The 14,717-nt window shown below is 36.3% G+C and overlaps 1 protein-coding gene across 1 annotated transcript; it reads right to left on the bottom strand.

The window, feature by feature from the left end:
- Window positions 1-2,018: 2,018 nt before the first annotated feature.
- On the bottom strand, window positions 2,019-12,684 carry LOC104091351 (N6-mAMP deaminase). The gene is made up of 11 exons (XM_009596676.4): window positions 12,464-12,684; window positions 9,973-10,043; window positions 9,772-9,863; window positions 9,619-9,678; window positions 3,652-3,894; window positions 3,483-3,559; window positions 3,308-3,377; window positions 3,132-3,245; window positions 2,729-2,795; window positions 2,445-2,549; window positions 2,019-2,366 (listed from the first exon to the last, which is right to left on the bottom strand). The coding sequence occupies exons 1-11, from the start codon at window positions 12,538-12,540 to the stop codon at window positions 2,242-2,244; spliced, it is 1,101 nt and encodes a 366-aa protein (XP_009594971.1). The 5' UTR covers window positions 12,541-12,684; the 3' UTR covers window positions 2,019-2,241.
- Window positions 12,685-14,717: the final 2,033 nt, after the last annotated feature.

Genomic DNA, 14,717 nt, shown 5'->3' with positions numbered 1-14,717 from the left:
TCAAAAAGTCAACCCCAGGCTTGCATCTTGGAACCCGACCAAACTTACAAAATTCGAACACCCATTCAATAACGAGTCAAACTATACAAAAATTATTCAATTCCGACCTCAAATGGATCTTCAAATCCTCAAAATAAAGCTTATGAAGTTTTTCACAAATTATCCCAATTTTTTCAACTCAAAACACTAATTAAGTGATAAAAACAATGATGGTTTCGTGAATAATAAGCAAATCCAAGTAAAAAACACTTACCATGATCAACTCCTTGAAAATCTCACTCACAATTGACCAAAATCGAGCTCTCTAACTCAAAGGGTGAAAAATAACTCTAACTCTCGATCTTCTCCTTTTTCTGGCCAGGCATTCCACACCTCCGGCCTTCCAGTTTCCATTGCAACCCTGCACCTGCGGAATAATCCATCACAGTTGCGGCCTCAACTAAGCCCAGCAAATTCTGCTTCTGCGGCCCACAACGCGCACCGGTGCTCTCGCTTCTGCGGACACCCACGCGCTTCTGCACGTCCGCTTTTGCGGAAAATGATGCGGTCCTAAACCAACATACCAAACTCCGATCTGTAAAAGAAATCCGCATCTGTGGTTGTGCACCTGCGCAAAGATCCTTCGTACCTGCGGACCCAGCTCCCCAGCCCAAATCTCGCATCTGAGGCCAATGAGTCGCTCCTGTCGCTTTTGCCACACCTGCAGCCTAAATTGCGCAGGTGCGAATGCACCACACTTCAGCAGGCATAAAAATCTTCCAAGTCGCCAAATGAATCTGATTCAACCTGAAACACATCTGGGGCCCCGGGACCCCGTCCAAACATGCCATCAAGTTCCAAAACACATAACGAACCTACTCGAGGCCAAAAATCACATCAAACAACATCGATTCTACTAATCGCAACTCAATTCAAACCTATTGAAACCATGAACATCCAACTTCCAAAACTAACGGCGATTCATACCAAACCAACTCTGATTGACCTCAAATTTTGCATACAAGTCAACAGACCTATTCCAACTTTCGGAATCCGGCCTCAATATCAATAAAGTCAACTCTCGGTCGAACTTCTAAACCTTCAACTTTCTAACTTTCGCCAATTCAAGCCAAAACGACCTACGGACCTCCAGATCAATATCCGAACACGCTTACCGGAACCGTCAAAATCCATTTCGGAGTCGTCTACACAAAAGTCAAATTTCAGTCAACTCTTTCAACTTAAACTTCCAACTTTGGAATTAAGTGTCCCAATTCACTCCGAAACTCACCTGAAACCAAACCAAACATCACGGCAAGTCACATAACTACAGTATAACATAGAGGAGGCAATAAATAGGGGAACGAGGTTAAAATACTCAAACCGGACGGGTCGTTACAAAAAAAAAAAGACCAAACAAGCCAAACTTGACAAATTGTGTGATTCCTCTCCAAACATCAACTTCATCTCAACATGCTTCTAGAGAAGAGAAGTACGGCAAGACTAATGATGCGCCAAAGTATGGGACGCAGAGCATTTTTGCATATTGTTACATTACAGAATGCATTTGCAGAAGACCAAAATTTTGGTTGCTAATTTTGAAGTTCATTGATGTTCGTTATTTCCCGAAAATTTAGTAAACAAGAATCAACTCTCGCTCTATCATGCTCTCTTTGAAGTAAGATCAGTGCCTTTACCTGATATGCTCTCTTCAAAGAATTCCGATCCTGATGGTTTATTCCTGCTATTCCATCATTTTACTTCAAAAATTTATATATAGTATTATGTTTCAATTCTCACAATAATGATTTTGCTTAAACCTAAACAGAAGAATTACATAATGAAAATGTTGAGCTAAGTCGGCCCAAAGATAATGTATATTGCCGCTTTGGGCCAAAACAACACGGTTTTCCTCAAAAAGCCCCACACCATTAAGAGATCCTACACTTTATTTTAGGTTCTAAATCTTCTCAGCTACGAATATGGGATTTCGTTCAGCTACCAATCAAGCTAATATCAAGCTCCAATACAACAAGAAGTAACACCAAATACAACACTGAATTGCATATTTGGAAGTCTTCAGAAGGTACCAAAAAATATTACAGAAGACACAAGCGACACAACCAACAACGCCTCAATCTCAAGCAAATTGGGCCGGCTATATGAATCACCACTTTCTACGTCGCTTCATTTAAGCCCTTCAGTCCAATAACAATAAAAATGACAACTAAAAACTATCCTGTTCATTTGATACATTTCTCATCAGAACTCTAGGCTCTTTGCAGCTAAATCAAACAATTGTTCCAGCTCCTGTTTTACTTTGTCACCAGCAAAAATAAAATTAATGGCATTCCTAGCTAGCTGGAACATCTCTCTCTTTTGTATACCTTTAAAATGTAAAACAAAAGTTAGAGAGAGCTTAATCTAAAAGCCGACTAGGTATATTGGCAGTAAATAATACATACCAAAAGCAGAAGAAGCAAGGCTGTATTCGCCAGATACGCTGGTAGAGAACACCCCTGAATCGTCAGTGCATAGGACAATTGGATGTCCACTATTATATAAATCAGCTGTGCAAGTCAAAGCTAAGGGTTATGTACTTGATTTAAATAGTTAATATCATAAGTAAAGAAACAACTTTCTCAAAGTTCGTAAGTGATAACAGGACAGTGGACTGAAGGTGTACATTTCTGTTTTTCCTAGATTTAGATACAACACAAAACAGTCTAAAGAGTATCAGAAACCTCACCAAAATGATGAATATCCAGAGAAGATATTGTTTCAGTTCTGATATTTGAAGTCAAGCAAATTTCAACCTACAACGACATAAAACGCCAAATGTGATAAAACTAGAAGGATCAGTAGGCCAAGAGAACTTTAGTCCAACATCAAAATATTGCATGGCCAAAGAAAATTCTGCATCTTGATTATCATGATAGAATTCTAGATGGAAACGTCTAGCAGCATTCTTAGCCTAGAAAATACGCAAGGCTATAAAAGGAGGAGAAACTGACCAAGCATACATTCCATTCTAGAAAAGAGAAGGACATTTGGTTAAGTAATTTAGCTCAATCATTGATATGTATGACTCTATTGTATCAAAAGATAAATGTCCTAGAGAAATCTGATAATACGCATGCAATATTACTAACCGGTATCTTTAAAGATTTTAGCTTTGCCCATTCTTCCTCTCCAAAGCAACAAGCATGGCCAATTCTTGCAGGGAGAAAATCTAGCATCGCGTGGATTTCCACCGGATTGGGTACCTAAAGAGAGATGGCAGTGTGACACTGAGAAAAGACAGAAAAACTACTGAAGTCAGATGCACCTCGCCACAATGAAGGGTGATCAGAAGTCCTTGCTCTTTAGCAAACTCCAAAGCGGGCAGAAAGGTTAGCCTACAAAGAAAAACGTATCTAGAAATTCAAACCTTTATAGGCTATATCGTCAATGCAAGGCAAGATTAGTATGCAATAGAAAATCTTTTCCGAGCAAAATAGTACCATTCACCAATGATAGGATTTCCGGATAGGTCAATACCCACTACCCCCAGATGTCTCATTTCCAGAGCAAGCTTAACCTTCACCAACCACAAAGAACTTATCAAGCCTAGCACTTTAAGCAACATATATAAACCTATAGCGTCTTTATACATCAGATACAAAAACATACCGTTTCCATTGCAGCTTCAGTGGATTCACGACGATCAATACTAAGTAGAAGTCTGACAAATATTTTCTTTCTTCCTGTACCATTGCTAGCATTACCCTCACTCCGAGCATAAATACCGCCATTAGCTTGACAATCAATATTAGGTTCACTGAAAAAATCAACTTCGATGGTAGTAACAGCTCTTAAACCCTCCAAAACTGCTTCTATGTATGACCTCTTGTTCATCCCTTTGGAAACATTCTTCTGCAGAAAAGACATATATATAAAATAAGATCTACAAATATCAGAATTGTATCAAATGAATGAGCTTGAACAGTAATATGTGAAGAAGCCTTTTGGAGTTGTGAACTAATTTCCTTAAAAAGTAGGAACAGGATACACAGGATCAAATATGTAAAGATGCATTTGCATCCATATTTCCTGTTTATATATCCTTTTACCACATAGTTATTTCCAGAAACTAGTGGTAATGAGCTAAATGAAGCTAACAGCAAAACGCCATGTCAATCATCTAGTTCACTTAATTCAACCGTGTTATGCTTGCTATTATAATTTCATTTTTCAAATGCCAGGCACACTCCAGCTGACAGCTGACTTGTCACAATCGTCCCAATTAATTCACTATGACTAAATACCAACAACAACAACAACAAATACGCCTAAATCCCAAACAAGTTGGAGTCACCTATATGTGTTAGGATCGGAAAACCGGGTAGTGCGGAGTTTAGCCAAACGTTATAATGATAATAACAAAGACAATGCAAGTTGATAATAACGTCAATTAAAGAAGATAAAGAAGACACAAATTTAACGTGATTCGGTCAAGGTGACCTACGTCCACAAGCGGAGAGAATCGATTTCACTATACCAACAAGAGTACAAAAGAGAGTACAAAATTAAAGTAAATACTCTAATTACTAAATACCCCAAGAGAATAACCTCACAAAATCACTCCAAAGAAAGGGTTCACACAAGTATTTCTCAACACTCACTCTCTTGCAAAATACTCTATAATGAAATAAAGGAGGAGAAAGAAAGACAAGAGTGAAAAACTCTTGAATTGGTGTGTTTGCAAATGAGAAGAAGCTCCTCTATTTATAGCATGAAATCCTTGGCCTAATAGTGGATATTATGTCATGGCAAAATGTCATGATCTACAAATTTTGTTATAATAGATATTATGTCATGGCAAATGTCAAGAAAATTTGGTCATATTACAAATCTCCACCTTGGCCTAATTTCGGCTTATATATAGTAACTTTGCTCCACCTTCTCCGCAAAAACCCCAATGGGCAAAATCATTCTTCATAAATGTCAATCAAGTTCAGGCAAAGTTTGAACTTAGACACTGGAAGAGGTTTTGTGAACATGTCAGCAGGATTGTCTCTAGTGTTGATCTTCGAAACAGGGACTTTTCCTTCAGCAATGGTTTCTCGGATGAAATGATACTTTATATCAATGTGATTCGTCCTCTCATGATACATTTGATCTTTAGTCAAGTGAATGGCACTTTGACTATCACAGAAAATGGTAATACCACCTTGGTGTAAACTGAGTTCCGCAAATAGACCCTTTAACCATAAAGTTTCTTTGATCGCCTCGATCACTGCCATATATTCTGCTTCGGTAGTAGATAAAGCTACTACATGTTGTAATGTAGCTTTCTAACTAATAGCGCAACCACCAATGCAAAATACATAGCCTGTCGGTGATATTCTTTTGTCAAGATCACCTGCATAATCTGAGTCTATAAAACCAACCAAAGTGTTAGTATTTCTCCCAAATTCCAAACATGTGTTTGAAGTACCTCGCAAGTATCTGAGAATCCATTTCACAGCATGCCAATGTACTTTACCAGGGCAAGCCATATGTCGGCTTACCACGCTCACTGCTTGTGAAATGTCTGGACGTGTACAAACCATTGCATACATAATACTGCCGACTGCACTGGAATAAGGAACTTGTGACATGTACCTCTCTTTTTCCTCTGACTGTTGGGACTGAGCAGCTGATAACTTAAAATGAGCAGCAAGAGGGGTACTAACTGATTTAACATCTTTCATGCCAAACCTCTCCAAGACTTTCTCCAAGTACTTCTTCTGGGTCAGAAATATCCTGTTGGCTTTTCGATCTCTTTTGATCTCCATGCCAAGGATTTTCTTAGCTGCTCCCAAATCTTTCGATCTCAAATTTACTTTTCAGCTGACTTTTCAAATTGTGAATTTCTGTTAAATCCTTAGCAGCAATGAGCATGTCATCAACAAATAATAATAGAACTTCCGGAACTAAACACAACTATCATACATGCTCCTCGAATAACCATGACCCAACATAAAGGAATCAAACCTTTTATACCATTGTCTTGGAAACTGCTTTAATTCGTACAAGAATTTCTTCAACAAGCAAACGTGATCTTCTTTTCCTCAATTTCAAATCCTTCGGGCTGATGCATGTATATTTGTTCCTCAAGTTCGCCATGTAAGAAAGTTGTCTTAACATCAAGTTGTTTTAATTTCAAATCATACATGGAAACGAAGGCAAGCAAGACACGAATAGAACTATGTTTAACAACAGGCGAGAAACTATCCTTGTACCTGACTATAGCCCTTTGCAACTAATCATGCCTTATACCTTGCATCTTCAACCCCTGGAATGCCATCCTTTTTCTTGAAGACCCATTTGCAACCAACAATTCTTTTTTCCTGATGGCGGATTCACAAGAGACCAAGTACTATTCTTGTGGAGAGACTCAATTTTTTCATTCATTGCAATCAGCCACTTGGTTAAATCAGCACCAGAAACTGCTTATGAATATTTTGATGGCTCTTCAATTTCTTCAGTTTCCTGTGCAACTGAAAAAGCAAATGCAACATAATCTCCAAACCTTAATGGTTGTTTACCTTCTCTTATTGGTCTATGTTTGGCTATAGAATACTCATCTTCTTCTGGTTCAACTTCAGGAGTGTCAACTTCAAGAATTTCAGCTTCTGTCTCAACTTCAGGAGTTTCAACTGTATTTTGCTCTAAAGTTGATGAGCTTGGCTCAGAAGGAATGTCAATCTCAATCTCCACCTGGTTATGTGTACTCTTTCCTTTATCTGTATTACAAGAACTAGAAGACTCGTTTCTAGAATGCAACATAGAGGATTCATCAAAGGTTACATCTCTGCTAATTATAAATTTTGGTGTCGAGGGATCAGGATACCATAGTCGGTATCCTTTCACCCCAGATGCATACCCAAGGAAAATGCACTTTTTAGCCCTTGGCTCTAATTTTCCATCATTTACATGCATGTATGCAGGGTAACCAAATATCTTTAAATCAGAATAATTAGCATGAGTACCTGACCACATTTCCTCTGGAGTCTTAAAGTTCAAAGGTGCAGAAGGAGCTCGGTTGACAATATAACAAGTTGTAGAGATAGCTTCTGCCCAAAAGGCGTTTGTCAACCCAGCATTTGAAATCATGCAACGAGCCCTTTCCAAAAGAGTTCTATTCATCCTTTCCGCCATACCATTTTGCTGAGGTGTCATTCACACAGTACGATGTCGAGCAATTCCTTCATTCTTGCAAAATTCGTTGAATTCATCATTACAAAATTCCAAGTCATTATCTGTTCTAAGTCGCTTAACCTGTTTTCCTGTTTGCTTCTCAATCAAAACTTTCCATTGTTTGAAATTTAAGAAAACATCACTTTTATTTTTCAGGAAATAAACCCAAACTTTCCTTGAATAATCATCAATGAAAGTTAACATATACCTGGCACCACCTTTTGATGGGGTACGTGAAGAACCCCAAAAAATCTGAATAAATGTAATCCAAATTACTTTTTGTTCTATGAATCGCTGGAGATTTGAAGCTGACTTTTTTCTGCTTCCCGAACACACAATGTTCACAGAACTCCATATTTTCAGTACTTTGGCCACATAAGAGACCTTTTTACTGAGGATGGAAAGACCTTTTTCACTCATATGCCCCAATCGCATATGCCACAATTTGGTGATGTCAGAATCTGATTTATCTGATATTGAAACTGCAGCAGCACCTGTAACAGTAGATCCCAAAAGAATATACAGCATACCAGATCTGCGTGCTTTCATTATCATAAGAGCACCATGAGAAATTTTCAGAACTCCACCTTCACATATGTACTTGCACCCAAGAGATTCTAGAGTGCCTAAAGAGATGAGATTTTTCTTCAAATCAGGAACATGTCTAACATCGGTGAGGATTCTCACCACACCATCGTGCATTTTGATTCGGACTGTACATTTTCCAATAACTTTGCAGGCAGCATTGTTGCCCATCAAGACAACTCCACCTCCAATAGATTCATATGTGGTAAATAAATCCCGACTGGGACACATGTGATAAGAACAACTCAAATCTAAAATCCACTCATTGTTAGATTTGAAACTATTATTAGTTGCTAAAAAAATAGTTCCCTCAGTCTCATCAGCAGCTACACTTGTTTTGGCAGTGTCAGTATTTTTGTGCTCATTTTTGTTTTCTGTATGCTTTTCTTTGTTTTTCAATTTAAAGCATTCAAAAATAATGTGACATTTCTTATGACAATATTTGCACATGAAATTTCTATATCTGGATTTTGACCTTGATTTAGGTTTCTCACTACTTGAATCTTTCTTATTGGATCTACCTCTTATGAATAAGCCTTCCCATTTGTTCTCACTAGTATCCGCAGTAATATCTCTATCTATTTGTTCTTTTGATTTCAAAATAGATTTGATATCTTTATAAGAGATATTATCCTTTCCATAAAGTATAGTATCTCTTATATGTTTAAACGGCTCGGGTAAGAAAACAAGCAATAACACAACTTGATCCTCATATTTGATTTCAGCATCTATGTTACTTAAATCCATAAGAAGAAAATCAAAAGTATCAAGATGTGTAAGTATAGAGGTACCTTCAGCCATACGAAAATTGTAGAGTTTTTGCTTTAGATAAAGCATGTTTTCTACTGTTCTTTTCATATATAGGGTTTTAAGCTTTTCTCATATGCCTTTGGCTGAGCTTTCTAATGCAACTTCACGCAAAACCTCATTTGAAAGATTTAAAATAATACCTGCTTTTGCCTTTTTGTCTATGACGGCAAACTCCTCGTTCATCATTTTATCTGGCATCTTCTCATTTTCTTGCAGTGCCAAATTTAAGCCATCCTGAATTAGGATAACTTCCATCTTTAATTGCCACATTCCGAAGTTTGCACTTCGGTCAAATTTCGCAACATAAGACTTTGTTAGAGTCATTTTGGCTATTTAAACTAACCCGGTTAGATCTGGCTCTAATACCAATTTGTTGGGATCGAAAAACCGGGTAGTGCGGAATTTAGGCAAACAGCGTTATAATGATAATAACTAAGACAATGCAAGTTGATAATAACGGCAATTAAAGAAGATAAAGAAGACATAAATTTAACGTGGTTCGGTCAAGGTGATCTAAGTCCACAAGCGGAGAGAAGCGATTTCACTATACCAACAAGAGTACAAAAGAGAGTACAAAAAGAGTAAATACTCTAATTACCAAATACCCCAAGAGAATAACCTCACAAGATCACTCCAAAGAAAGGGTTCAGACAAGTGTTTCCCAACACTCACTCTCTTACAAAATACTCTATAATGAAATAAAGGAGGAGAAAGAAAGACAAGAGTGAAAAGCTCTTGAATTGGTATGTTTGCAAATGAGGAGAAGCTCCTCTATTTATAGCAAGAAATCCTTGACCTAATAGTGGATATTATGTCATGGCAAATGTCATGATCCACAAATTTTGTTATAATGGATATTATGTCATGACAAATGTCATAAAAATTTGACCATATTACAATATGAATCTTTACTAACCACATTACTCCTTTACAAATACTTTTTCTCTCATTGTAAATACAAGCACAATAATTATATAAATTAGGAACCTATCATTCAAGCTGATGTTAAAATTCAAGTACCTTTGGAGTTGTCCTTAGCTCCAAGTATACAACATTTTCAGCAGCAAAATCTTCAATTACCTAATTTTTTATGGACATGATAACAAAGAGAATCAAATAACTGCAACATACATTACACGAAATGAACTCTGGACTACTGCACTAACAGAATACCTCTTTAGTAATTCTGGTTACTGTTTCATGGTCAGTTGTAAGAATGTAAATCAAATCAAACAATTTGAAGACTTCAGAAAGGGGGCGATCATCTGAATCACATAGAGAAAAGCTCAAGGCAAGTTTCAAGATACCAAAAAAGAATTAAAAAAATGAGCTTGACATATTAATATGAAAAGCACAAGATAGAAATTGGCTTACGTTTTAAGATAACATGCTCCACATCAGGAAAACTTACGAGGCCCTTGTCACCCAATTCTCTAGCAAGTTCCCTGCAAAATAAAGAATGGACCACAGAGATTTTTCTCAGAAAATACAATTAAACCAAAACCAAAAGCCAAAACATAATTCAACGCATGGGAAGGACAAGAAATAGATATACAAGGATTGGTAATGTATGGATTGTTTATGTGGTGATTAATAATGCAGGATTGCTGATGCAATGATTAACAATGTTATACAAGAAGTACTTACTTTAAAGGGATTTTATCTTTAAATAGCCTAATCCCAACAACGCTAATACACGTATTCTTATTTCACATTTTACCCCCGCATAAACAATACATAGATAACTTATGTGAGTATTATTTATAAGAAAATGCAAAATTGCGACCAAACAATGTATAAATGATGCTAAATTTAATGAGGAGATTAATTGTTCTCATTCAAGCAAGCAACCAAGGTATTGGTTATGCTGAATTTAATGAGGAGATTAATTCTCCAACTCAAGCAACCAAACGGGCTCTGAAAGATTTGAGTTTATATATCCCAGCAGGGCAAAATAACCAAAATGGTTGGTATAGGGGTTGATTTTAACTTGATCCTTAATACAAAACACAAGGCTAAAAGCAAAAAACTCATTGCCCCCCCCCCGCCCCCCCCCCCCCAAAAAAAAAAAAAACAATATGGACACTATGTTGATGAATAGAGGTTCCTACTTTTCACATTTTGATAGTGTTAAAAAAAAATATGGACACTATCTCAAAATGACACTCGATAGAATGATGTGGAGGTCGGGGATTAGGGTTGTGGTTTTAAGGGCAGTCTAGAGTTTCGTCTAGGCATCCCAGTAGTATTAATACTAGTCTTGTATTTTGCTATTTCTAGCCCCTTGCTATTTCACATTGTGTCATTATTTCCAGCAAAACTGACTCTATTTTTATAGTATCGTATTTTTGGATATCTGTTGTTGCACGTATGTCTATTTGCGCCCATGTTTAATTACCTTGTTGTTGTTATTGTCTGTTTAGTGCTTCATTTTCACTTCTTTTGAGTCGAGAGTCTTTCGAAAACATCCTATCTACCGTCATTAGGTAGGGGTAAGGTATGCATATACTTTACCCTCCCCAGATCCCACTTGTGAGATTTCACTGGACTTGTTGTTGTTGTTGTTGTTGTTGTTGTTGATATAATGTTATCTCAACAACAGCCTATTGCCGATTATGATCGGAATACTTGTGAATGATACTATCAGCATCATATTCACAAATCACAACAATGGTAAAACCTTTCTTCCTATAGTTTTTCTTTAAGGATATTTTCTTTAGTTTAGGGACTTCCAGCAGTAGCCGAGCTAGGTGGATGCAAGAGCATTCAATTGAATTTCCTTCGTTATACTGCACAAATAGGGCAAAATGAATGTTTCATTGAATCCCTTGACATAATTCCTAGTGTAGTCGCAAAGGGGTTAATTTCTTCTTTTTTTTAAGATCACAGGTTCAGATTCTAGTCGTGACATCCTAGTATATTTTTTAATCACCTTGTATGAATTCCTAGTTCCACCATTGACTTCTAGTTAATCATAAACCTTTTTCTGTTAGTCATTGTGGGTTTGCCATGAACTAGATGTGACCCACTTTTGCAAACTTGAGGGAGTTAACTCCAGTGTTGGATCAAATCATCAAATTAAACTTATTCCTACGCTTATGATATAATTTTAAGGTTTTTTTTTTCTTCATTTTTTTTACTCCCAGCCAGGGGCAAATTTATAGGGGAGATTATGGGGCGCATGTAAACCGATAGTTTCTCCGCAATATTAGATATTTTATGCACATATTTTCTAAAATTGGTATAATATTAATTATTGGCACTCATACCCTAAGAAGGCTGAATGATACACTTAGTTGAATGTTAAATTATTTACCAAGAGCAAGAAGGATCAATTCCCACTTAATACAGTTAAACCTCTCTATAACAGTCTCGTTTGTTCCGAATATTTTTGGATGTTATAGCGAAGTGTTGTTATAGAGAACATATATTATAACATAACATAAAAATTGGTTCCGGAAAAGCTTGATTTTTATAGTTAAGTGTTGTTATATAAGAATATTATTATAGAGAGGTGTTACTAATTTTTACTCCTTCTTTAGTCGTACACTCATATACTAATAATCTTAGATCCGTGTGCTCCCCGCAGCAGACACATAACTCAAAATGCAAGCAAATACTACACAAATGGCGTTTAATACTTTGTTATTTTCGAAAACAAAAAGTTAACTTCACCCCAGAAAGATGGAGGACAAAACAAGAACACCACCCAAGAACCATTTTTTTTCTTTTTTTATTTGTTCCCAAGAATCTAAGAAGTCAACACATAGGAATATCTGTTTAAACAACTGTTCCCAAGAAATCAACAGACAGAAATATTTGTTTATATTTTCCAAGAATCATATGAGGAAAGAGAGTAACATACAGTAAAGTGGAGTCTCTGATAGAGCCATTAAGGTGGGCATGTAGTTCAATTTTCGGCATTGACACCCACCAATCCATCTCTGAGCCACTGTTTGTGAATTTTGTTTAGGTGGTCTATCTTTTTTAGACTAGCAAAATTCTAAGAGAATAAAATGGTGGAGTTTACAAGAATTGCATTTGTATTAGGGCTGCATATTCTTGCAGATAAATACAAAGTGACGCAGAAGAAAAGATAAAACACAAAAGGAACCCAAAAAATAAAACACATATTATAAAATTTAGACACTAAAGTAAGGACAAGTATAGAGAAACTGAAATATTATTCAAACTTCAAACTTTTGTACATAATGAACTGAAAACTCCTCTATTTATAGAAGAAAGGAAGTTGTTTGCAAGCTGCTGTGTAAGCTGCTACTTCAAGCTGCTGTGTAAGTTGCTTGTAAGCTGCTACTCTAAGCTGTTGTGTAAGCTGCTACTGTACCAGATATAGATAATCTTCGACCATGGGTAATATTTATCCATAACGGAGTACTGAAAGGATAAGTTTCTTCAGAAGGCTTATTTCCAATAGAGTACTAAATAGATAAACATATTTACGACGGAGTCTCATATGGATAAACTTCTTAAGGAAGCTTATTTACAACAGAGTACTAAATGAATATTCATAATATAATATATTTATAACACTCCCCCTTGGATATTCATTAAAAGATAATGTGCCTCGTTAAAACCTTACTAGGAAAAACTCCTTTGGGAAAAACATCCTAATGAAGGAAAAAGAATACACATATTTAGTAATAGGCATTACTAGCTGCCTCATTAAAAACCTTATAAGGAAAATCCTGTGGAAAAAAATCTTAGTAAGGAAAAAAAAAGAGTATATCGCGTATTTTACTCCTCCTGATGAAAACCTTGTTCAAAATATTTAAGTCTCCGCATTCCAATCTTGTACACCATCTTCTCAAAAGTTAAAGTTGGTAAAGATTTAGTGAATAAATTTGCCGGATTGTCACGGATTTGTTGCACATCAATGTCACCATTTTTCTGAAGATCGTGTGTATAGAATAATTTTGGTGAAATATGCTTCGTTCTATCTCCTTTTATAAATCCTCCCTTCAATTGGGCTATGCATGCATCATTGTCTTCGTATAAAATTGTGATTTTTTTCTCATATTCCAAACCATATTTTTCTCGAACAAAATAAATTATTGATCTCAACCATACGCATTCCCTACTTGCTTCATGAATAACTATTATTTCAGCATGATTTGAAGAAGTAGCAACAATAGATTGCTTTGTGGAGCGCCATGATATGATAGTACCTCCACATGTAAAAACGTACCCGATTTGAGATCTAGCTTTATGGGGATCAAATAAATAACCTGCATCTGCATAACCAACAAGATCTGCACTATCTTTGTTAACATAAAACAAACACATATCAAGAGTTCCCTAAAAATATCGCAATATATGCTTAATCTCATTCCAATGTCTCCGTGTAAGAGAAGAACTATATCTTGCTAGTAAATTAACCGAAAATGCTATGTCAGGCCTTGTAGTATTAGCAAGATACATTAGTGCACCAATTGTATTGAGATAGGGTACTTCGGGACCAAGGAGTTCCTCATCCTCTTCTGGAGGTCGGAACAAATCTTTATTCACTTCAAGTGATCGAACAACCATTGGTGTACTCAATGAGTGCGTTTTATCCATGTAAAAGCGTTTTAAGACTCTTTCTGTATAGGCAGATTGATGGATAAAGATCCCGTCTGCTAAATGTTCAATTTGCAGACCAAGACAAAGTTTTGTCTTTCCAAGATCTTTCATCTCAAATTCTTTCTTAAGATATTCAATTGCCTTTTGGAGCTCTTCTGAAGTTCCAACAAGATTTATGTCATCAACATAAACAGCAAGTATAATAAATTCTGATGCCATTTTTTTTATAAAAATATATGGATAAATAACATCATTTATGTAACCCTCTTTCAGCAAATATTCACTAAGGCGATTATACCACATGCGCCCAGATTGCTTTAAATCGTACAAAGATCTTTGTAATCTGATTGAGTACATTTCCCGAGATTTTGAATATGCTTCAGGCATTTTGAATCCTTTAGGAATTTTCATATAAATTTCATTATCAAGTGACCCGTACAGATAAACTGTAACCACATCCATTAGATGTATTTCAAGCCTTTCACGTAAGGCTAAACTGATGAGATATCGAAATGTTATGGCATCCATAACTGTTAAAT

The sequence above is a fragment of the Nicotiana tomentosiformis genome, chromosome 8, assembly GCF_000390325.3.
Source record: "Nicotiana tomentosiformis chromosome 8, ASM39032v3, whole genome shotgun sequence".
Classification (NCBI taxonomy): domain Eukaryota; kingdom Viridiplantae; phylum Streptophyta; class Magnoliopsida; order Solanales; family Solanaceae; genus Nicotiana; species Nicotiana tomentosiformis.
Note: the sequence above shows the minus strand (reverse complement) of the source record. Positions and strands in the feature narration are given on the sequence as shown.

Excerpts from the sequence above, each read along its gene's own strand:
- LOC104091351 (XM_009596676.4), bottom strand. The coding sequence starts at position 12,540 with ATGGATTGGTGGGTGTCAATGCCGAAAATTGAACTACATGCCCACCTT. Across the intron at positions 9,864-9,972 it reads GGAGCATGTTATCTTAAAAC|ATGATCGCCCCCTTTCTGAA; the intron begins GTAAGCCAATTT and ends TATGTGATTCAG. Across the intron at positions 9,679-9,771 it reads TAACCAGAATTACTAAAGAG|GTAATTGAAGATTTTGCTGC; the intron begins GTATTCTGTTAG and ends ATAAAAAATTAG.